General features: G+C 36.7%; 1 protein-coding gene across 1 annotated transcript in view; it reads left to right on the forward strand.

The window, feature by feature from the left end:
• Positions 1–24,402, forward strand: part of Pi4KIIIalpha (phosphatidylinositol 4-kinase III alpha) — a 184,750-nt gene that overhangs the window by 62,112 nt on the left and 98,236 nt on the right. Inside the window, exons 19-24 of the mRNA XM_089237000.1 lie at positions 9,655–9,788; positions 12,385–12,538; positions 13,605–13,729; positions 17,258–17,339; positions 17,439–17,522; positions 17,709–17,798. Of these exons, the coding sequence (XP_089093126.1) occupies positions 9,655–9,788; positions 12,385–12,538; positions 13,605–13,729; positions 17,258–17,339; positions 17,439–17,522; positions 17,709–17,798 (669 nt within the window). The remainder of the gene's footprint in view (positions 1–9,654; positions 9,789–12,384; positions 12,539–13,604; positions 13,730–17,257; positions 17,340–17,438; positions 17,523–17,708; positions 17,799–24,402) is intronic.

Genomic DNA, 24,402 nt, shown 5'->3' on the forward strand with positions numbered 1-24,402 from the left:
CCCATAATTTCATCATTGTAAATCCTGGGTAAACATTTATCAGCTAAATTGGTACAACTACAGTATCTCTAATATTTGATGCATATATATTAATATATGTTATAATACTATAAATAATATTTAAAAATATATTTATATAAATTATTTGATGTTTAAAATAATTTAATAAAAAATCAAATCACTGGAGCTGCATGAACAATTTTATTCAATTACAACAGATACTTTTTCATGTCTGAAAAAAATTGATTTAAATCAGTGATTTAAAAAAAAACAACAATTGATTAAAATCAGTACAACCCTGGTTGCTCAATCAGTTACACATTCAATGTTCAGTCACACTAATTGTAAATACACGGAAATGCATTCAAATTTCTTTTTTTGCTGAATTAAATTTTATTTACTTACTTAATACTTACTTACTTACTTCATAATCTATATATATAAAATTGATTTTCTGTGTGTGTGTATGTTCTCTATACAAATCTACAATTTTAGATCGATCGTCGCCAAATTTTGCATATATACCAAATGGGACCCGACTTGAACGATAGGCTACTTTAAAATTTTGTCAGAGCAGGGCAAATGCCCCAAATGGGCAAAAAACTTTCGGGCAACAATGGTTTTTGGGCCTCAACAATCACTTTCCGAACGTTTACTTGGGTTACCGTGGTTCCCTAGCAATGCGTTTCAGACGTGCATATGCCTTTACAATGGTTTGTCATTTCTTCAACGCTGTCAGTACATCTTATATATAAATGTGAAAGTATGTATGTATGTATGTATGCTCTTTATACAAATCTACAGTTTTAGACAGATCGTCGCCAGATTTTGCATATATACCAAACAGGTCCGGGATTGAACCGTAGGCTACTTTAAAAGTTCGTCAGAGCTGGGCAAATGCCCGAAATGGGCGAAAAACTGTGCGGCAACAATGGTTTTGGGGCCTCAACAATCACTTTCGGAACGTTTACTTTGGTTACCGTGGTTCCCAACAATGCATTTCAGACGTGTATATGTCTTTACAATGGTTTGTCACATCTTTAACGCTGCCATCATTACAGTTTATTCTTTTATAATGGTTTGGCTCTTTTCCAATACTCCCAGTAATTGAAGAAAACCCTGGAAGCGCCAGATATTTTTGCTTGCATGTATGCAGGGTGTCCTGTAAGTGCTAATGTGGCCTTTATCTCATCAACCACCCATCGTTGAGGTATAGTTTCAATTTAAAAAGTGCTTAAAAGGAGTTTGAATAATATTCGCTGCAGAAGCTGGACATCTGACGTCACTAACACCAGAGAACAACAACTACGACGATAAAACAGGGAATAAAAATGTTCTACGCCAGCTGATGAACTCAATGCTTGCCTCAAATCATCAGCACTCTACTTCACCAAACACCAACTCTGGCCATATCGCTACATTGCAATTTACTGCCATTAGTGAGATGGGTTGGAAGTGAAGGTGCTGTCTATCGGTGGTCGCCTCGAGTTTATTAGGACATCAACACTCTGGCACGAAGCTAAAAAATTATCATTATCCACCAACATGCGAGTTCAACTGCAAAATGACTCAGCACTGCTATCATTTTCACATCAGTTGATAAAACTTGGCAATGGAAGAATTCCCGTAGACCCAAGCACTGGACTGATAACGTTCCCAAATGGATTTTGCCAGTTATTATATATATAAACTCAGTTCAAGAACTTGCAGACAAAGTCTTCCCAAACATTCAACAAAATCACCGAAACCATGAGTGGCTTTGTGAGAGTGCGATTCTGGCACCGCAAAATGAGTGTGAACAAGATCAACGGAAAAATCCTAAAAATTATTCCGGCAGACTCCACATCTTACAAATCGGCTGACACTGTCACAGACACAGCGCAGACATTAGTTCTGTATACTGCAGAATTTCTGAACTCCTTTGGATATTCCGGGTGTGCCACCACGCAATTTGACCCTCAAAGTCGGAGCACCTATAATGCTTTTAAGAAAATTTGGAGACACCGATACTCTGCTATGGCAACAGACTCTGCGTGAAGAAATTGCACAATTGCATCATTAAAGCAACGATTCTAACTGGATGTTACAAAGAAAAAGAAGTCTTCATTCCACGTATCCCAGTTATCACCGAAGAAATGCCATTCACTTTCAAGCGATTACAGTTCCCGATTCATTTAGCTTTTGCCATGACAATCAACAAAGTGCAAGGCCAGTCGTTAGCAGTGGCAGGTATCAACTTACTTGAGCCCTGTTTTTCACACGGACACCTTTTCGTCACCTGTTCGCGTGTTGGTAATAGCAAAAATTTGTACATCTACACACCAGATGGAAAAAGAAAAAATATTGTGTGTCCACAAGTGATTGCCTGAAGATTTTAATTAAAATATTTAAAAATAAAAGTAATTTTTTCTTATTTGATGCAGAAATTTTTTTGATTAAGAGATAATTAATAAGCTATACATATATAAATTTTTTACGGGGCTGGCAACGTCGCCGGGTATCAGCTAGTCCCTATTAAAAGTTAAATGTCTTTCATGTTTTATGGTAATTACCTTTTGTTATTGTATCACTAGTTGTAGAAAGTGACAACCTTTTCTTTTCTAAATGATGTAAAATTAATCCATAAATTTTTTACGGGGCGGGCAACGTCGCCGGGTATCAGCTAGTCTTACATATAAATGTGAAAGTATGTATGTATGTATGCTCTTTATACAAATCTACAGTTTTAGACCGATCGTCGCCAGATTTTGCGTATATACCAAACAGGTCCGGGATTGAACCGTAGGCTACTTTAAAAGTTCGTCAGAGCTGGGCAAATGCCCGAAATGGACGAAAAACTGTCGGGCAACAATGGTTTTGGGGCCTCAACAATTACTTTCGGAACGTTTACTTTGGTTATCGTGGTTTCCAACAATGCATTTCAGACGTGAATATATGCCTTTACAATGGTTTGTCACACCTTTAATTCTGTTATTATAACAGTTTATTCCTTTATAACGGTTTGTCACTTTTCCAATCCTACCAGTAATTGAAGAAAACCCGGGAAGCGCCGGGTATTTCTGCTAGCCTATGTACAAGGTGTCCTGTAAGTGATAATGCAGTCTTTATTTCATCAACCGCTCATTGTATAGGTATAGTTTCAATTTAAAAAATGCTTAAAGGCGTTTGAATAATATTCGCTGCACAAGCTGGACGTTTGACGTCGCTAACAACAGAGAACAACAACTACTACGACAAAACTGGGAATAAAAATGTTCAACGCCAACTGATGAACTTAATGCTTGCCTAAAATCATCAACACTCTGGCACGAAGTTAAAAAATTATCATTATCTACCAACATGCGAGTTCAACTGCAAAATGACTCAGCACTATTATCATTTTCACATCAGTTAATCAAACTTGGCGATGGATGAATTCCCGTAGACCCAAGCACTGGACTGATTACATTCCCAAATGGATTTTGCCAGTTCTTATATATATAAACTCTGTTCAAGAACTTGCAGACAAAGTCTTCAACAAAATCACCAAAACCATGAGTGGCTTTGTGAGAAAGCGATTCTGTCATCGAAGAATGACAGTATGAACAAGATCAACAAAAAAAATCCTAAAACTTATTCCGGGAGACTCCACATCTTATAAATCGGTTGCCACTGTCACAGACACACATCGCAGACAGTTCTGTATCCTGTAGAATTTCTGAACTCTTTGGATATTCCGGGTGTGCCACCACACAACTTGACTCTCAAATTCGGAGCACCATAATGCTTTTAAGAAATTTGGAGACACCGAGACTTTGCAATGACAACAGACTCAGCTTGAAGAAATTGCACAATTGCATCATTGAAGCAACGATTCTAACTGGATGTGCCAAAGGAGAAGCGGTCTTCATTCCACGTACCCCAGTTATCACTAAAGAAATGCCATTCACATTCAAGCGATTACAGTTCCCGATTCGTTTAACTTTTGCCATGACAATCAACAAAGCGCAAGGCCAGTCGTTAGCAGTGGCAGGTATCAACCTACTTTCTGTTTTTCACACGGACAGCTTTACGTCGCCTGTTCGCGTGTTGATAATCCTAAAAATTTGTACGCCTACACACCAGATGGACAAACAAAAATATTGTGTATCCACAAGCGATTGCCTGAAGTTTTTAATTAAAATATTTAAAAATGAAAGTAATTTTTTCTTACTTAATGCAGAAATATTTTGATTAAGAAATAATTAATATAAGCTATATATATGTAAATTTTCTACAGGGTTTGCTACGTCGCCGGGTATCAGCTAGTGTATAATATTTATGCCTTTATAATAGTTTGCCATATTTTCAATACTCCCAGTAATGAGGTTTTTTGAACGACGTCATAATCATCATCAGTATTGCTTTGAGGGTCAGGAAAAGGGTGATCCTCATAGAAGTCAGTGTTAAAATTGCCGATTTTAATGTAGAAATGCTGAAATTTGGTGGGGTTTTCTGTCACATCAATAATTTTAATTTTAACTGTATAGAATTCCCGATTTATGAAATATTGAGTTCGCTTAGAGATATACGAAGCCCAAAAAATTAAATATGAAGTAATTATCCGGACCTACTTTTAAGTTGGATATTCATGCGAAATAACACATTGATTTCAACTTTTTATTTATATCTTCTCAAGCATGAAAATTAATGTCTCCGTATTGTCTTTTAATATTCAACTGCATAAATTCACATATAGTTTAGGTTGTTTTAAAATTAATTATGGGCCCGTAAAAAGAAAAAATTCCACAGCTTTAATTAAGCATTTTTTGAAGCAGAAACAGGCAGAGATAGATAACTTGAAGTTCAGGGGGAGGGATCGAAATAACTAGCACTCTTAAAAAATAGAAAAAATATATATTCGTTTCTACATTTCTTTAAATCTAGATTTGTTTATTTCATGAAGTCACGCAGGAAGTCGCCATATTGGTGAACTTAGACACGGTTTGCGTGTCCCTCAAAGAAAGAGGGAGATATCACGTGATCAAAAAAAGCCTCATTGAAGAAATCCCGGGCAACGCCGGGTATTATAGCTAGTTATATATATAATTACTTACTTCAATACTACTACAGATTATTTAAAATAATCCATAAGCTTAGATCGATGCATATTTTTTTGCTCTTAGAGACTTTAAAATTTTGTCCACACTAGCAAGAGCTACAAATATTTCGAGCCCTATCTTCTCAGTTTACTCCAGAAAATGCTTCAGCATTTTTGCAGAATGTTCGGCAGTTTTCACTAGTTACTTTTTCTAGTTCCTCTAAATCATCATCTACTGTATTTTTGTCACTCGGTGGGTAGACACATTTCAGTTTCAGTCAAGGTGCTGCAAGTTTGTAGTGAACCTGGTCCATTTCCAAAAAATCAAAAAATGAATGAAATTTCTAGTTTCAAGTGTATTTTAGTAACGTCCCAATGTTTTGAAATTCTGGTGAACCACCAGATCTGACCCTTCATCACTGAGATGACTGGTTCCAAACCCACAGTTCTTGAAGTCATTTTGAATTGTCTGTTGGCTGACTTTTTGCCATGTTGAACAAGCCATCCACATAAAATCCACCCTTGTCAGTTATAGTATCCGCCTATGATTGACAAGATTCAGTAACACAATGAACTATAATACAAATAATCCTTTTTTAATCAGTTTTTTTCACCTCCGGAGAATTAAACCCTACCTTCTTTTTTCATGTAGCAATTATGTCTTCTAATTGTAATTATATAACTTTGTAATCAATTTTTAGTATGGTGTTACACCCCCCCCCCCCAACTCACCTCGTTTTCCCTTGAATTGAAAAATGGGCAGTGATATGCTTTTTATGGATAGAGTAGATTTTTTTTTTCTTCAGAGGTGGGCAGGTCTGGTTGTGTGTGAGGGAGGGTCATTAACAGTTCAATCATGTCAGGGGGGAAGCTGGATGAATGAATCTCATTGTTTTTTGTAGTTTAGCATTTTAAAGTTTGCAACAGCGGAAGCTCGAGATAAATCCAGTCTGGGGCTTCAGCTAAAAATCTGTAAATTGGGTCAGTTGGAGGCCCTGGATTTTATTCCTTGAATAAATTAATACAAATTAAAATTTTTCTTGGCCCTTATAGGAGCGGTGTCCGACAGAGGCCTTTAGATCGGGTGGGGGTTCTCATGGGGGAATTAACATGTTTCATTTCGGGGGCCCTGGATGAATCTCATTGTTTTTTGTTGCTTATCAGTAAAATTTTGCTAAAGTGGAAGCCTACTATAAATCCACGTATTGGCTTCTCGCTTCTTGGTTGGGAGCCCTTGGATTTTATTTGTTGGTAAAATAAATATGAATTAATTTTTTGTTGCTCTCACGGGGAGGGGGGGGGGGGTGTAACAGGGCTCCAGTCTGGGAACCCCCCATGGAGAAGTTGGAGGAGGTGCTTGATAAATCTCATTGTTTTTTTGGTGCTTTAAGATTTTAAAATTCATAAGTAAGCTGGTGCTTTCACATGCCACTTTTCATAGCACTTTGATGAAGTGGGACACAAAATAAATAAGATATGATGTGAAGAGAAAGGAAGGGTTGGCCGCTGAAGGGTGTAGGAGGGTTTTGCCCCCCCCCCCCCACCAGTATAGCTGTATTCATAAATTTTTCCCTGATATTTAATTTTAATAAAAAGTGTGACTCGTTCACAAATGCACATCATGAGAAGCAGCTCTCATGACTTGCATAAGAAAAACTGGATGAGTTTTCTTAAAAATACATTTTGTGGCTCCATAAAAAAAAACGGTGTATATGAAAGGATTTGAATGAAAAATGAGGTTGTTAGTTATTTCGCATCTTATTTGCATATTTTCAGTAAGTAAACAGTGATTTAACTCTCATTTGTTTAATATTTGTTATCTCTCTCTCGCAGAGATGGCCATGGCTAAAGCAATGAACCCTGGGTATTTTTATGATAAAAACAAAATTTATATTGGAAACTCAGTACATCACTTCCTACATCTTTAAATCACTTCAATACTACTACCCCAACTTACACTCTATTTTTTACTGAACCTCTCAATACCTAATCCTCATCATAATGCTGTTACTGTTCCAATGTGTGTTCTCAAACGGTATAGCTTGTTACTTGCGCATACATTTGCAGCATACCTATTCATTTTCAGCAGCTGTTCAATAAATTCCTACACACCATACTTTTATTTCTGAAAGTTGAAATCTTGGAACCATTGGACTAGAAATTAAAAAAAGGACATTTAAAGGAAAATCAATCCACATTCGGGTCATTCTTTTGTTTTCTAGTCTAGTGATGCAATTTTTATGGGGGGGGGGGGAAGTCGACCATGATTCCAGAAAAACTCTTTATAACCTCCTTAAAAACTTTTTTTTTGTTCTGAAAATTTGGAACCCTGGATATGGTTTATTGCAAGCTCTTTCCTAAGCTGGTGGGATGGACAAGTTTTTGGCAAATTTGACCGATTGTAGCTAGAAGGGTGTTTGTAGAATTGACGATTTAAAAATTTGGCAACAATTCGATTGTGAACTTTGTCAATCTTTCAGCGCTTGTGTGTGTGTGTGTAGCTCATCATTAAAACCGAATATTTCAATGAAATTGATGTCATCATATAGCCTTTTTTTTTTTCCCCTGCTATTTCCAAATGTGTGCTTAGTTTGCATATAGGTCTTTTGGAAACTTCACAAATTCTGGTTTTTCAGACTTGACTTTTTTTTTTTCCATAATCAATTATCCACTATAACTCAAAAATGGTGTGGATAGAACAGGGTTGAAGTGTTTTATGATCCACTTGGGCTTGTGTATCACCCCCTTTTGTTTGGCAGAATAGATCGGATTCACCTTGTATACATATTGTCAAAAAAAACATCAGTAGCGCAATTTTTGGAGAACCCCTCGGGACAGTAATCTCCTGTTGCCAAACCGGAAGTGTAAAGATAAACACTTGAATCATGTGGAAAGATCAAGGTCTTGTAAAGTCTTTGTTGACCTCCATATGGTGGCACCGCCAATTTTGAAACTGTAAAATGGAATTTTATGCAATATTCTTTTTCTCAAAGTTTGGACTGTACCTATAAAAAAGTGAGACGATCACAAGAGAGTGGATGGATTTGTTGGACTTTATCCTGAATGCAAGATTTGTATTTGTAGTTCGCTCTTGTAAATAGCTGTTTTCTGTAAAAATAAATCTGTAATGTCCTGCAAATTGGTTCCTCTCTGCTTATTTTAAGGACTTGAGAAATTATCTGAAACAATTTCAATGTTCTCTCTCAGCTTAGTGTGATGATGTGCTGTCAACAAAGTTTGTTGACGCACACTTTTGGAACCATTGAAAGTGATAGATGATAGGGAAGCTCCAGGTTAAGAAACCATGGTTTAGTGGAATTCGAAGTCATAGATGTTCCATTTCCAGCTATGGATTTGTCACCAGGTGAATAGATTTACAACAAATAAGCATTCTTTCTTTCGATTGAAATGCCTTGAATTTTTTCTCTTTGACCTTATGCAATCTAAGGCGCCATGTTCTCTTCGCTTTGAGTCCCTTTTTTTTCTCGATAAAAGTATTTTGTCAGAATAATTCTGATGTTAATAAGTGTCTGCTGGGGAAATCTTCAGAGGCGCCTACTACAAAATTATTTTGCTTTCCTTTGTGGTCTTCAGAGAACTAATTTCGAGGCTGAGGCTGCACTAGTATTTGTATCCAAATCAAATTTTGATTACATCAGGCTATCATTGAGCTGGAATTGCAATTGCTATGATTGGTCAGCATCTTGATGCAACGTAAATCCACTCTCCCTGTAAATACTAGCACACCCCTAACCATGGTTTCAGTTCTCTCTGGCCCATCAAAGAGATCATAATGACTTTGCAGTTACCATCACTGAAGATGTTCTCTTGTAGAAATCTAATAAATTTTAACAAGAAAGAAAGAGGCTGAGGCCCTAAACTGAAACAGGACATGGCATTTCATGTTGCATAAGGTCAAAGAGGGTCAAGACATTCTGATTTAAAAAAAAGACTACTCTCTATATTTGTTGATTTATAACTATCCACTGATGGTGGCTGCTGCAGCTATGGGAAAAAAGTCTTATGCTGCAGTTACAGGGGAGTGAAGAGATAAGCTGTACGAGAATTGCAACCACACACACACAGGAAGAAAACAATGCATAGAGGTGGAGGAAAAAATGTGTGCACATAGTAAAACAGAAAGAGGATAGAGAAAATGGCCGGAGGGGTTCTGAAATGTAAGGGTATGATGATGATGATGATGCCTCTGCAGAAGAGGGAGAGAAAAATGGGTAGGAACTGGCCAATCATCACCTTGAGATAAAAATAAGCACAGTGGTTTGAATCCCATACCTAGTTGAGTGCCTCTTTCTCTTCCTCTGGAGTATGTGGGGTTTAGAACAAAACAATAGAATTGTTTTCTTCGCTAGTCTCCCTTATGCCCTCCCATACCTTGTGCTTGCCTCACTATGTGTTTGGCCTTACAATTCAAATTCCATTTGACTACTGCATCTGAACCTAGAACTTTTCTTTCATGATGATATAGCCTTCATTGCTCTATCCGACACATTTTTGTTTAGTTATGAAGGAGTTTTTTTGACATTTTTATAACTGTAATAATGTTTGTGTAATTGAAATATATTTTTGAACTTTAGGCAGAAATCCAGGAACTTAGAAATCAAATCCTGACATTGTTAGAACATCAACCGGATGTGACTCCTGTAATCAACAAATTGAATTTTGCCCAGTGTACATATTTACTCTCAGTTTATCGCCTTGAAACACTGAGGTGAGTGAGTTTTATTGTCTAAGACTCTAGTATTTTAGAAGTTTTTTTTTGTTGATCTGTCAGACCAGACAAGATCCAGGCTATGTTCCTTCCAGGATATAAGCCCTTTACCCGTGTGGGTCGGGTCATGCTGGGAGACATTCGTTGATCTACCACCATATTTGAATGTTTTTTAATTCATTTTCATTCATACACATCAGAAATCTTTTTGAATTTTAAAAACTTTTCATTATAATTTACTTGAATAACAACCTTACTCAATAACTTTTGCTTTTATTTTGTTTAAAATTCATAGCTTAAAAATACTACCGTAACAAGTATTATGGTCCAGATATATTTTTTAAGTTCTATTTGTTGTGTGTTGGTCACATGAACAAATATAAAAAAAACTTTTGAAATGTATAAATTGAAATCACATTAGTTTGTGCATTTTATACTTTCAAAGTTATGCATTAATAACTGAGATGCTATCTGGGACAAAAATGGACCTACTTTGACCTTCGTTTGTTTAGTCCATTAAGTACTTAAATAGTACCATTCTAAATTTTCGTTGTTCCTCTTTATTCAGACAAACTTTTTCATTTCGATAGCTTAGTAATGTTAAAGTTATGAGTGACTTGAATTATAGCTTTTCATTACACCCTATCTTTGCTCATGTTTCCCGAGTGGAGACGAATGAATTATTCGTCAAAATTCAGATTCATTAAAAGTCTTATTTACCAAAATTTATAGTTTTCAGTTGTGACTTCTCCATTCGAAAAAAAAATGCTAGCATTTCATTTAATTGATTCAGACTTTTGTACCATCATCTCGTGTGGTATTAGGAACAAAGACGATCAAATGATGCAATGTCATTGGGATACCCTCGTAAGCCTTAATGGAAAATTCTTGCTAATAAACATGAAACCACAGAGTATGGTCTGGTTATCTCAAACATAAGCAGAATGCATGCATATGAAAGACGTCCTCATATATGAAGGATATTAAAAAAATGATAACTAAAATCAAGTACACTGTGTTAGTTCAAGCAATAACTAGCACTTTCTCCTTTAGTACTTTTCTACTTTATTTGGGGACATAAATTCTTTGACATGTTATGTTTTTGTCAGATCTAGCACAGGGGTGACCAACCCATGGCATGTGTGCCACAAGTGCCATGATATCAGGTAGCAAGTGAACGCTTTTTCAAAAATTAAAGAAATTGTATTTCATTTTTCAATCAATGAAATTCTCAACTTTTAACAGTTAACCTTTTAATTTTCAATTAACCTTTTCTTATGAATGATGGTCTTGTAGGGCTGCCAAACCTATATTTAGTTTGATAGACTTTCTATTTAATGGCTTTCTATTTTGACTTTCAATGACTTTTCATTTAAGAGTTTCAGTTCTGTTTTTCATCTTTTATCATAGTTTCTGGACGTCTCATGTATACTAGATTCAGGATCGTTTGCATGAGGGACATGCATTGTCTAATAAAATTATAATATATTAATTATAATACAATTGCATTGCATATCCATGAATTCTTGCGGGGAGGGGTCATGCAGGGTCCCAAGCACTCGGAATTCTCAGGTTCAGGTGTTTATGCCCAACACGGTGTAGGTAAGATGATCTTTTCTACCGATATACGTACTACTAGTGCATTGTGGTAATCAAACTTATGACAAAATTGAAAACAATTTAGAACTCAAAAGAATGACAAACTTAACATTTTTACGGAAATAAAAGGACAACCAAACAATAATTTGTAGGAACGTAAATGAGGTACTCACGTCCCGTAAAAACAAGATGTATGGTTTGCTTGTTACAAGTCGTAGAGTGGCACATGCATAGAAAATAATCTTGATTTTGTCATGGCTTGGAAAAAAGTTGGCTACCTCTGTAGTGCTGCCATCTGCCACCAGTTTTTCTAACTATGAGTGAAGTGTTATGATTGAATGATTTATCGTTGTAGGACTGTTGCTCTCTGTGGCGAGACTTTTTAACGGGGAGATCGGCTCGCATTTGCGCCTTGAAGTTGGGAACCACAGAAAGTCAACTTCAGCTGACCACCACTGTGGGGTTCGAACCCGGATCCTCGCATCGTGAATCCGTCACTATAACCACTTGACCACCACAGCGGCTGGTTGTACGCATTTTATACGTTTTCATTCTATTTTGAAACAACCCTGAATTAAAATTAATGAGAATTAGCATTTTATTTAATATATATTGTTAGAATGTATATAATTGTGTACGCAAAAACGATCGGACAAAAATTTAGAGTGAAACCCTACTAACTCGACATCCGCTTAAGTCGACATGTTTGTTGATACTTTTGGGGTGTCGAGTTACAGAGTCTACTGTATATATATAATCCCCCTGTATATGTAAAATAAATATGAGCTCGTTCTTTTTTTCTTTTGTACCTCTTCGGAATTTAATAAAGGTTTGTTGGACTTCAGGATGCACCTATCTCCTGGGAAAACACTTCAAAATCTCATCTTGGAGATGTGAAGCAGGTTGTTACCAGTCTGTCAATGTATATATAAATAGTATTATGCAATAAAACATTCCCTTTGGGATTGAATAACTTTCGTTTTTTAATGATGTTCAGGGTACGTCATATTCAAGATAAGACTCCGTTTCACTGCATGCTACAGTACCTAGAAGATCCTACAATTCAGAAAGATAAAGCTGGAATGTGGCAGTGCATTTGTGCTGTAGCTGATAAAGTATTCTTGACATATTTAGATGTTGTTTCTTCAAAGGTATGATTGCAAGCAAGTTCATTATTTTTTAGTAACAATTTGCTATAGGAATATGAAAGAGAATGATAAGGGCAATTTTTATTTCAATTTTAGGTTAACAAAGGATAAATTAAGTGCTATTCAAGTTTAAAAAAAGAAATGGAATGTGTGTGTGTGTGTGTGCGCGCGCCTGCCCATTTTGACTATTTTCTTTCTGAGAAAATATCTGATATATATTGTGTTCTGGATAATTTTTCACAAGACTTCGAGATTGCAAAACAAGAAGCGGTTCGGCGGACAAACACAGATTTATTTACAGAACAGCAATTTACACGTATTTACAACCTAATCAGGGAGCTAACAACTTTCTCGCAAAGTTAAATCACAATTGACTTTTCATCCAGTCTCTCTCTATTCGAGCCTCACATCTGCCATCCCTTATTCTCATTCTCCCTATATTTATAGGACTGCCGAAACTTCGAGAAAAGGAACATTCTACAAAATTCTACTTTTAAGTTTCCAAGTTGGCGGCGCCATCATACAGAAGTGTTAAACCACTGTCTGGAGGGGGCAGGACCTTCTAGAATGTTCCCACCAGTTCTCCGCCAATTGTAGGTATTTCCGCCAAACCGAAACCAGTATCAACCGATTTTGTTATTTCTGAGAGCCATCAAAAAATCGCGCCATTTATCATCTGTAGATCGTAACAATATAAAATAACATGTTTAATTTTAAATGTATTTTCAGTTTCGTCCATGTATCTCTCTTCCCCCCCCCCAAAATACTAGTTATTCCCTTCCAAAATAAGGCTCCAAAATGAAATTAGATGTGATAACCATAATTTTTTTTATGGGCAGTATATTTATATTTTATCATAATTGTTGATTTTTTTATTGCTCTTATTGGGTTGCTGTATTTTTGATATAGTTTAGATATATGTATTCAACATATAGCAATATTTTTTATGGGCATCTTTTTTCAGCTACCTTGATCGGCATTTTATCTGTTGTGGCCTTTGTATTTGTATAAAATAAATTTCTTTCTTGGTTTTTTCTCAATATATCAGTTTTGTATGTCTTTTTTTCAGGCTCGTAACAGAGAACGTGATGATGAATTAGAAGAGCATGCAACTTACCTTCTTGTGAAATTCAACCATCCTCAAAAGCAAATTCGAAAAGTTGGTGATAGGTACCTTTCTAGACTTGTGGACAGGTTTGTGTTGTCTTGCTAGAAATCATTTCATGTTTGTTGAAGAGAAACAAAAACTTGTTTTCCTTTTTATACTAAACTAGCAATAATACCCAGGTCTGCCCGGGTTTTCTTCAATGAGGCTTTATAGATCCCATGATATCTCCCTCTTTCTTTGAGGGACATACAAACTATGTCTAAGTTAACCAATATGGTGCCATCCTGCGCGACTAATGAAAGAAACAAATCTAGATTTAAAGAAACGTAGAAATGAATGTACAGGGTGTTTCAAAAATAATCATCCAATTTAAAAGAATCGTAACTATTCAGCTTTTAATCCGTTTTGATCGAATAATGCATAGGTAAAAAGAGGGGAATTTCGAGTTTCATGCAGTCGCCAACAGGTAGTTCTAATGCTCTTCCTTCGACCGCCACTTCAGTGTTTGTCAAGATTAACTTTTCCCACAGTTAGAAACCAATTTAGAGGACTTAATTTTCCAGTAGAACGGCACACCACCACACTGGAGCTTGGACGTTTGAGAATTTTTGAACAATCACATTCCTAAACGATGGATTGGCTGTATGGGATGCAACCATTCAAAGCACTCCCAGATTCCATTTTTATCCTTCAAGTCATTTGACAGTAAAGGAACTCACGGGAAGTCATATTTCAAACTAAGACAAATTCTCAAAAAACACAATTACAAAAGTTTAGTAAAAAACACCTTGTTAACGAAATTTTTAGTATACAACCTTGTATATTAAAAGATTAATATATCACAGAACATATTCACATATTACTATTGCGCTTACCTGATAATGGGTCCGTAATTTCGGCATATGACTAGAAGAGTTCCACTGTCCATGCTATTTCCAATATCCAAATGTTTGCCGATGGGTGTGTGTGTCTTTGAAGTGATTGAACCGACGAAAACCAATTTACGACGTCTGTGCGAATAGAGTCATCTACGTATCGTAGTATTCTCGATGTGGGCATAGCTCACTCGACATTGTATTACCACACACCAAGGCAAACTATATGGAATTAGCACAGCATCTGAGCCTGTAGAAATCCAATCGATGAAACCGGTTGGGCAAGTGACACAAGGCCATCGATGATGCGTTGATCATTGAATGTTTGTTTGAAGATTGCCATTGGACGCAATTTGGAGGAGGATTAGAGTCAGGATCCAATGAGACATGGATGTTGAGGATCGCCAGAGTCGACCAATCCGAACAACATGGTAGACGATACAAACTTGATCAGCATCGAGGATATTAGATGTTGAGACTTTCCATCATCACGTCACACTTTGGGAAAACCAAGTCACAGCTCACATTAGAGAATTGGTATTAACTCATCATAAAAAATCTGGACCTGCCGAGACACAACACAAATTTAGTAAGACATTTCAGAATAAATTTTCAAGCCAAGGACCAGATGAGAATTTAGTTGAACATTACAGTATATAATTCCAAGCCAAAAAGGCTAGATGAAATTTCATTACATATCTACTGATCTGTAAAACACCAAAGCACCACTGTGCTACAACATTGCAAAAATAAGTTCGAGAAACAGATGCAATCATTCAATAAACACGATCCGTACTTATGCTCATCACAAATAAAATAATCTCGGTCCACTTCGACCACAGAAACACTTCATCTCAACAAGTAAAATATTACATCATACAATTTTCATGCACATTTAGATATAATTTGCATACATTTTCACAGAAATATTATCATAATGGAAAAACATCAATTGGAAACATGCCAGGTGAACTGGCCAGATTCATCAACCATGACCAACAAGGATCATCAGAAAATGAATGATGGGAACTCTTTACCCTTGAATGTCCGCAGCTATCCTCCAGCAAAAAGTATTTATACGTATTATATTAAACTTATAAAAACATATTTCAAACACACAGAAGAACCCCAATGAGACTAGGTGGTATCTCTCCCGGGAGGAGCCTGTATTGTTAATGGTTAAGAAAAATTATCAATGAGAGATTAATTTTGATGGGACATCAGCTGTCCGACCTGCGGTTAGACGACATCCTCCAGCCAAAAGACTAAGCAGACGAACTTGCCCATACTGGAATGCTATCGAGACCTTCTGTGGTTTCCGGTAGCTCAGCGATTCCTGGGGGTCTAAAGGGAAGATATATCTCTTAATATTGAGCATTAATAATAAAAACATGATCCAAAGGCTGTCATATTGCAGGGACCTGATGATTCAGTTAAACATCACTGGCCTCAAAGATCACCGGACCTCACAGTGTGTGATTTCTTCTTGTGGGGGTTTATAAAAGACTACATTTATGTGACTCCCTTCCAGCTACATTAGCCGAATTGACGATACACATAACAGCCGACGGGGAAGTAGTGAATGCAAACATGATCGCAAAAGTTAGGGACAAATTTGACTACCGTATAAACATATGCCATGCATCCCAAGGTGAACATATTGAACACCTTTATTTGGTTTGTAAAAAAGTTTATGATTAGCTGTGTAATATAAAATTAATCTTAAGTGTCTATGTTCAATATTTTTCATAGTATACACATTTGAAATTGGATGATTCTTTTTAAAGCACCCTGTATTTTTTCTTTTTAAGGGGCGTTAGGTATTTCGATTTCCCCCCCCCCCCTCTGAACTCTCAAGTTATCCATTTTCCTTTTTCTGCTTCAAAAAATACTTAATTAAAGCTGTGGAATTTCTGTGATGTACTTTACAGGCCCATAATTAATTTGAAAACATCCTAAACTATATGAATTTTTGCAGTTGAATATTAAAAGACAATGCAGAGACTTTCATTTTCATGCTTGAGAAGATATAATAAAAAGTTGAAATCAATGTTATTGCATGGATATCCAACTCAAAAGTAGGTCCGGCTAATTACTTCATATTTAATTTTCTGGGTTTCGTATATATCTCTAAGCAAACTGAATATTTCAAAAATCGAGAATTCAATTCAGTTTTTAAAATTATTGATGTGGCGGAGAACCACACTAAATTTCTGCACTTCTGCAGTAAAATCTGAAATTCTAACACTGATTTTTATGGGGGTCATCCTTTGCCTGACCCTCAAAGTGATGTTGATGATGATTACGACGTCTATTCAAAAAGCCTCATTACTGGGAGGGTTGAAAATGTGGCAAACTATTATAAAGGCATATACTATTATACATACACTGGCAGCGTTAAAGAAGTGGCAAACCATTGTAAAGGTATATACAATTCTGAAACGCATTGCTAGGGAACCACGGTAACTAAAATAAACATTCTGAAAGTGATTGTTGAGGCCCAGAAACCATTGTCGCCCGACAGTTTTTTGCCCATTTGGGGCATTTGCCCTGCTCTGACAAACTTTTAAAGTAGTCTATCATTCAATTCAGGTCCAATTTGGTATATATGCAAAATTTGGTGACGATAAATCTAAAATTGTAGATTTGTATAGAGAACACACACACACAGTAAATCAATTTTATATATATAGATGAAACTTTAATTTTAATCTCACATATTTTTTCACATTTATGTAGGTTTCCCCATCTTTTATGGAATGGAAAAGTTTTGTGGACCATTTTAGATATACTTCAAATTTTAGCAATGTCCCTACAATTGGTAAATATGTTAATTGAATACTTAAAAAGTATTCTTTGGATTTGGAAATTTTCTTCAGAAAGAGAAAACTTATTTTAATTTGTGTGTGTATCTTCGAAGGATCCAAATTTAGAAAATCCAGATTTGACAGTTCCAAGAACCTCATATATTCTATCCTTGACCGATGCCTATGATACTAGAGAGGTAAACTTTCAATTAATTTTTTTTTTTTTTTTGGCAAATGTATATAAGGAACTTTTTTCCTTTATTGCCAGACCATTTCTGCGGCATAATATGATATCCATATAGATAACTGGACTGAAAGAATATCATCTTTTTTGTTTTTTAAATGACCTTTTTGTGTTAACCATTTTCTTTTCTTTATTTTAGAGCATTGTGAGGGATTTCGCAGCGCGAAGTCATGGTATTCTACAGGAGGCAGTCAAATGGGCACCAAATGTAACACGCTCCCATTTAGTGGTAAGGTTAATGATTATTCAACTTGGTACTTTGATGATAAACAGGGTAAATTACAAATGAAGAGATCTACAGGTATGCAACTTTTGGATAACTGTAAGTAACTACACCCATCAGATATAACAAACAATAACTTGTACAATAATAATTGAAAGGAAGTATAATTATAAAATTTCTGTAATAGTCTAAGCTCATTGTAACGACCCCCCCCCCCCCTCCGTTATAGCAACCATTCCATTACAACGACTGGTAGGATGAGTCCCAAATGTTTTGATAAAAGAACTATCATATATATTTTACTTTCGATATAAGGACCCTCCCAATGTAACACTTGTTTTTGACGGGACAAAGGAGGGGTCATTATATCAAACTTAGACTGTATATTAGGGTGGGTCACCATTCTATGTAAAAAAATTTTTTTTCAAATTTCTACCTGGCACAGCACGAAAACGGTGCCAAATGATGTCTTTAGCTCACATATAAATTTTTTTAAGAATGGGTTATCTTCTGCCTCCAGATTGACTTTAAAGAATACATATTCTGAAAAAAAAACTTTTTTTGATGAGTTGTCACAGTAAGATTTAAAAAAAAAAAAAAATTAATGTGTCTATAAAAAACAAATGCAAATCGCACGAGTAACATTTATTTATTACAAGAAAAAATTTACAAAAAGGGCATTTATATTATCATATTTCAAATAGAGCAAAAATCGTTCTTACTATTGTGGAAACGCCTAACTTTTTATCTTTTGCTCCCAACACAAGATGGAGTTGATGTCAACTTTCGCTTTTCTTTTCTTGTGTATTTCTTATTATTATTATGTCTCTCTCCCTCTCTAAGGAGAAAAATGTGTAAGAGTGTATGTCACAACTCTCCAGTGGGAGGTTGTCTGATGTAATTCCCCTGCGTGTTATTGCACGCATTATTGAATCACCCTTCTCACAGAATTAAATTTTGTTGAGTTTAAAAACACAGGTGTGTGTTTGAGTTCATGGTAGTGACCATGGATTTTGGTCCGTCATCACAGGAGCACCAGTGAACCTATAGATTGATATTTGATTAGTGAATCGAGCATCAGTGAACCTATAGATTGATAGTTGATTAGTGAATCAGCTCAACTTTGGATACTCAACTTTTCTACACAAGAAACTGTAAGTAGAATTTCACCAAATTCATATTTCGATTCGCACAATGGCGAATTTAACTGTGTTGAGTCGATGTAAGGGCAACATCAAGACCCAAATCACCAGACTTGATAAATTCTTGTCAGATAATGAAAGTGCTAGTGAGGCAGTAATTAAATGCAGAAAGGAAACATTAAACACGACAAAAAACAATTTTGAAGATTTGAAATTGAAATATTTTGAAGTTTTAAAAGATGATGAGTTTGACGTTCTAAATGTAGAGCTCTGTGAAATTGAAGAAAAATTAGAGGACATTGAAATTCGTTTGAATTTGTTGAGTTTCGTTCCCAGTAAAATCGAAACTAATACTTCTAAGCAAAACATAAAACTGCCAGAAATTCCCCTGCCACAATTTAGTGGTAAATATGAAGAGTGGACCTTGTTCAAAAATCAATTCAATTCTCTGATCACCGAAAATATTAACCTTTCCGATGTACAAAAACTGTATTATTTACAAGCTGCCTTGAAAGGTGAAGCTAGACAAGTTCAAAGCATTGAAGACACCTTTGATTCATTATTCTCTGCACTAGAGAAACGGTTTGAAAACAAACGTTTGATTGTTGATACGCATATCAATGCATTAATTTCAATCCCTAAAATCACCCAAGAGTCGGCTAAAGATTTGAGAGCCTTGCTAGACAACGTTCTAAAGCACCTGAGAGCATTAAACATTGCAAATCTTAAGACACATGCTCTGAGTGAAGTAATATTATTCAATTTAATTCTCAGAAAATTGGACAGAGAAACAAGAAAACAATTTGAAATGACCCTAGAATCTACAGAAATTCCTAGTTGGGACAGTTTGATTTCATTTTTGGAAAGCAGATGTCAGTTTTTGGAAGGTGTCACGCGAACTATTCCCGTCCGTGAGCCTCGCAATTCACCTATAAATAAATCTAGGACCTTTGCTGTAAAATCCTCTAACTTCGGGAAATCATGTCCTGTATGCAAAATAGAACACTCCATCTATAATTGTTTGGAATTTCATAAGCTAAGCATAAAGGAGAGGCAAAATATAGTGAAAAAGAAACACCTTTGTTTCAATTGCTTAAATGACTCCCATACAGTAATTGAATGTATGTCCAAGGGCTGTAACATCTGTGGTTACAAATATCACACCCTCCTTCATCGAGTTAAAAGAAATGACTCGGTAGAAGACAAAACAAAAAAAGAAGGAAAGTCGCTTCCGCAAGCATCAAACATACTCCCGCTTGCTGATAAACAATCCGATGAGATGGGGGAAGTCAGTCACACATCGACCCTCATAAACAGCACTCCTCAACAAAAGACGAATAACTACGTTCTTCTGGTTACAGCAGTGGTATACGTGAGGGATTCACGAGGTTGTTTACAACCATGTAGAGCGCTGTTGGATAGTGCATTGCAGTCAAGCTTTGTCACTACCGAATGCGCAAAGAGACTTGGGCTGAAAAGAAATAAAACTTTCGTCGCTGTGTCTGGGCTGAGCGGCTTACCAGTAAACATAAACCATAAACTTCATGTGGTAATTTCATCTTCAGATGACAAGTTTAGGCGCTCATTGGAGTTGCTAATAGTTCCGAAAGTAATGGGTTTCAGTCCTTCCAGATACATCAACAAATCTGAAGTTTCCCCTCCAGAGAATATACGGCTAGCAGATCCCAACTTTAATGTTCCGAATAAAATCGACATTTTATTGGGTGCCGAAATATTCTTTGAGATTTTATGCGCACATCGGATTACCACATCTAAATTATCGTTGCAAGAAACTGTTTTTGGTTGGATAGTTTGCGGTGCTGTTCAAAACCAAACCGAAAGTAATGTGCGATATTGTCACTTATCGAATGAATTAGAACATTTAGATAACACCTTGAAAAGATTCTGGGACTTAGAATCCGTAAACGAAAACAAGCTTATTGAAAGTACTGAGGCATTTCTTTGTGAAAAGCATTTTTGTGAGGCTCATTCCAGAAATGAGGCATGTAGATATAGTGCAACTACCTCTTAAATCAGATCAAACACAATTGGGAGATTCTTTGGCCATGGCTAGTAGAAGATTGAACGCACCATGCAAACGACTAGACAAGGATGAAGGTATGAAAAAGCTTTACGTGTCCTTCATGAAGGAGTATGAGGATTTGGGACACATGGAAGAACTCACCTCTGTTGCAGTTGATCACAACACCTACTATATGCCACATCATGGCGTTTGCCGACCTGATAGTGTGAGTACAAAACTTCGCGTTGTCTTTGATGCATCCGCCGTCTCTTCTTCAGGGGTGTCTCTTAACCATTTGCTCATGAATGGTGGAACTATTCAACAGGATTTATTCTCAATTATGATATTTCGTCAACATAGATATGCTTTCACCGCCGACATTGTAAAAATGTATCGGCAAATTCTGGTTGAATCCGGCCATTGTGATTTGCAGAGAATCGTGTGGAAAGAAAATCTGAACGATCCTGTTAAGGTGTTTAGATTATTGACTGTCACCTACGGTACAGCTTGTGCTCCGTATTTAGCTACACGTGTGCTGAAACAGCTTGCGCTAGATGAACAATCTCGGTTTCTTTATGCGTCCAAGATTGCACTCTTGGACTTTTATGTGGATGACATCTTGTCTGGTGCACATGAGCTACATGACGCTCTAGAGCTTCAGCGTCAATTGATACAGATGCTCCAAACTTGTGGAATGACACTTCACAAGTGGTGTTCCAATTCGACACTGCTAAACGCAGTCAACCATGGCGAGATTGGATACAGTTTTGATGACAAAGACAATGTCACTGTGAAAACATTGGGCTTGGCTTGGAATCCCCAAAAGGACTATTTCACGTTCAAGGTAAGCTCAAACCTATCTTCCGATTACACCAAACGCACCGTTCTCTCAGATATAGCGAGACTGTTTGACCCTTTGGGTTTGCTAGGGCCTATCATAGTTAAGGCCAAAATATTCATGCAGCGTTTGTGGCTGTTGAAATTGGACTGGAATAATACGCTTCCAAAAAAGGAAGCAACCAAATGGTGCAAGTTTATTACTGCCCTGCATGTTGTTAATGATGTATGCATTGATCGTTATTGCTTATCTGGTGAAGGTCGATCAATTGAAATACATGGATTCGCCGATGCTTCTTCTGAGGCTTATGGCGCAGCAGTTTACGTGCGGTGTCTTTCTGAAAATGTGTACAGCGTTAAGCTTTTGTGTAGTAAGTCAAGAGTGGCTCCACTCAAGGTGACTACTATACCTCTCTTAAAATTGTGTGCAGCAGTGTTGCTATCCAAGTTGATCAGTAAAGTCGTAGAATCTCTAAGGTTAGACCTTAAGAAAATTATTTTGTGGTCAGATTCAAAAATTGTTCTGACATGGATAAACACCTCACCTCATTTGTTGAAAACTTTTGTAGCCAATAGAGTGGCAGTTATTCAGGAAATAACTAGTGGGTATAAGTGGTACCACGTTAGATCCGAAGACAATCCAGCAGATCTGGTGTCACGTGGCTTGTCTCCTGACAAATTAATTCACAATGAATTGTGGTGGAGCGGTCCTGATTATTTGAGATCAGAACTTAGTTTTGATTTAGATCCACCTACGTTCACAGCTGAGGATGAGACATTTGCTTGTGAATTCAAGAAATCCGTTGAACATTCATTGGTAGCAAGTGTTGATGATGTTATAACACCCATAATAACGAAAGCCAGCAGATACACAGCCATGATTAAAATAGTTAGTTACGTGCTTAGATTTTGTTCTAATGCGAGATCTAAGACAGACAAAAAATCAGGTCCACTCACTGCCCAAGAACTTGACGTGGCAAGAATAAAATTAATTCAGACAGTTCAAAGAGAATTCGGTGAGGAATTGAGGAACTTGAAGCAAGGGGCTCAAGTTTCCACTAAAAGCAAATTGAAAAATCTTAATCCCTTCATCGATCAGGAAGGATTGCTTCGTGTTGGTGGTCGCATAAATGAAGCAGACCTTTCGTACAATCAAAAACACCAGATAATTATACCAGCCAAACACCGACTAACGAGACTGATTTTCGAATACTATCACCGTAAACACCTGCATGTAGGTTCTCAAACCTTACTGCATCTCGTTCGCCAAACTTTTTGGGTTGTTGGTGCAAGAAACCATGCAAGAAAAATAGTTCATGAGTGTGTAACATGCTTCCGTGCACAACCGACCACTCTTGAGCAAATAATGGGCAACTTGCCTAAGGAAAGAGTAAACAGAACTTTTCCATTCAACGTTTGTGGAGTAGATTTTTGTGGCCCATTCTACGTAAAATTCAAGGGTCAGAGAAGGGGTCAATTGCATAAAATATATGTTTCTTTATTCGTGTGTTTCATGACTAAAGCAATCCACCTAGAATTCGTGTCAGATTTGACAGCAGACGCATTTATTGCATGTCTAAAGAGGTTTTTTGCTAGACGTGGAAAATGCTCATCAATATTCAGCGACAATGGCACTAATTTCGTCGGTGCCAACACAGAGTTGAAACGTCTTCATCAGATGGTTGTGAAACCTGATGAATCTGTGGCTAATTTTTTCGCCTTCGAGGAAATCACATGGAATTTCCTACCTCCAAGAGCTCCAAATTTTGGAGGCTTGTGGGAAACTGGTGTCAAGTCCTTCAAGCACCATTTCAAAAGAACTGTTGGGTCTTCCAAACTCACGTTGGAAGAGTTCCAAACTGTTATGACCCAAATTGAAGGAATTTTGAACTCCAGACCACTTACACCTCTATCGCCAGACATCAATGACTTTGAGGTCCTAACACCAGCTCACTTTTTGATTGGATGATCGCTTAACACCGTTGTTGAGCCTGACCTGTGCCACCTTGGTGATAACCGACTATCTCGATGGCAGCTCACAACACGATTCGTTCAGACCATCTGGAAGCGTTGGCAGATGGACTACCTAAGTTCGCTCCAGCAACGAAATAAGTGGCATTTCTCAAAATCTAATGTGCAACCAGGTGCCATGGTGATTGTCAAGGAAGATAACGTGCCGCCGTGTAACTGGTTACTTGGAAGAATTGAAGAAATCATTCCAGGTCCAGATCACAAGGTTCGCGTTGTGACTGTTCGAACTAAAAATGGACTAATCAAACGATCCATAGCAAAAATTTGTTTGCTCCTGCTTCAAGAGAAATGAAGTGACTTGGTCTTCATGTAATTTATCATCTAGTGTTTGTGTTTATCATATTTAATCGGATACATCTTGGTATTTTCATTTGTGCATTTTAGCTGCATAATTTCATTGCATATGATAATGATGTTTTTTTTTAAGCTTTTCAGAATGGATATTAATTTGAATTGACTTTACATATGTTTGTTGCATTTTGAATCAATTGCAACGCATGTTTGATTACAGCAGTTATGTGTTTAGATTGTTTCAGTTCATTTTGATGCCTAAGATAGGATATGCCTACACAAGTAA

Source organism: Pholcus phalangioides, unplaced genomic scaffold (genome assembly GCF_987345545.1).
Source record: "Pholcus phalangioides strain wild (caught in Gottingen) unplaced genomic scaffold, Ppha-v1.0 ptg000009l_1, whole genome shotgun sequence".
NCBI lineage: Eukaryota > Metazoa > Arthropoda > Arachnida > Araneae > Pholcidae > Pholcus > Pholcus phalangioides.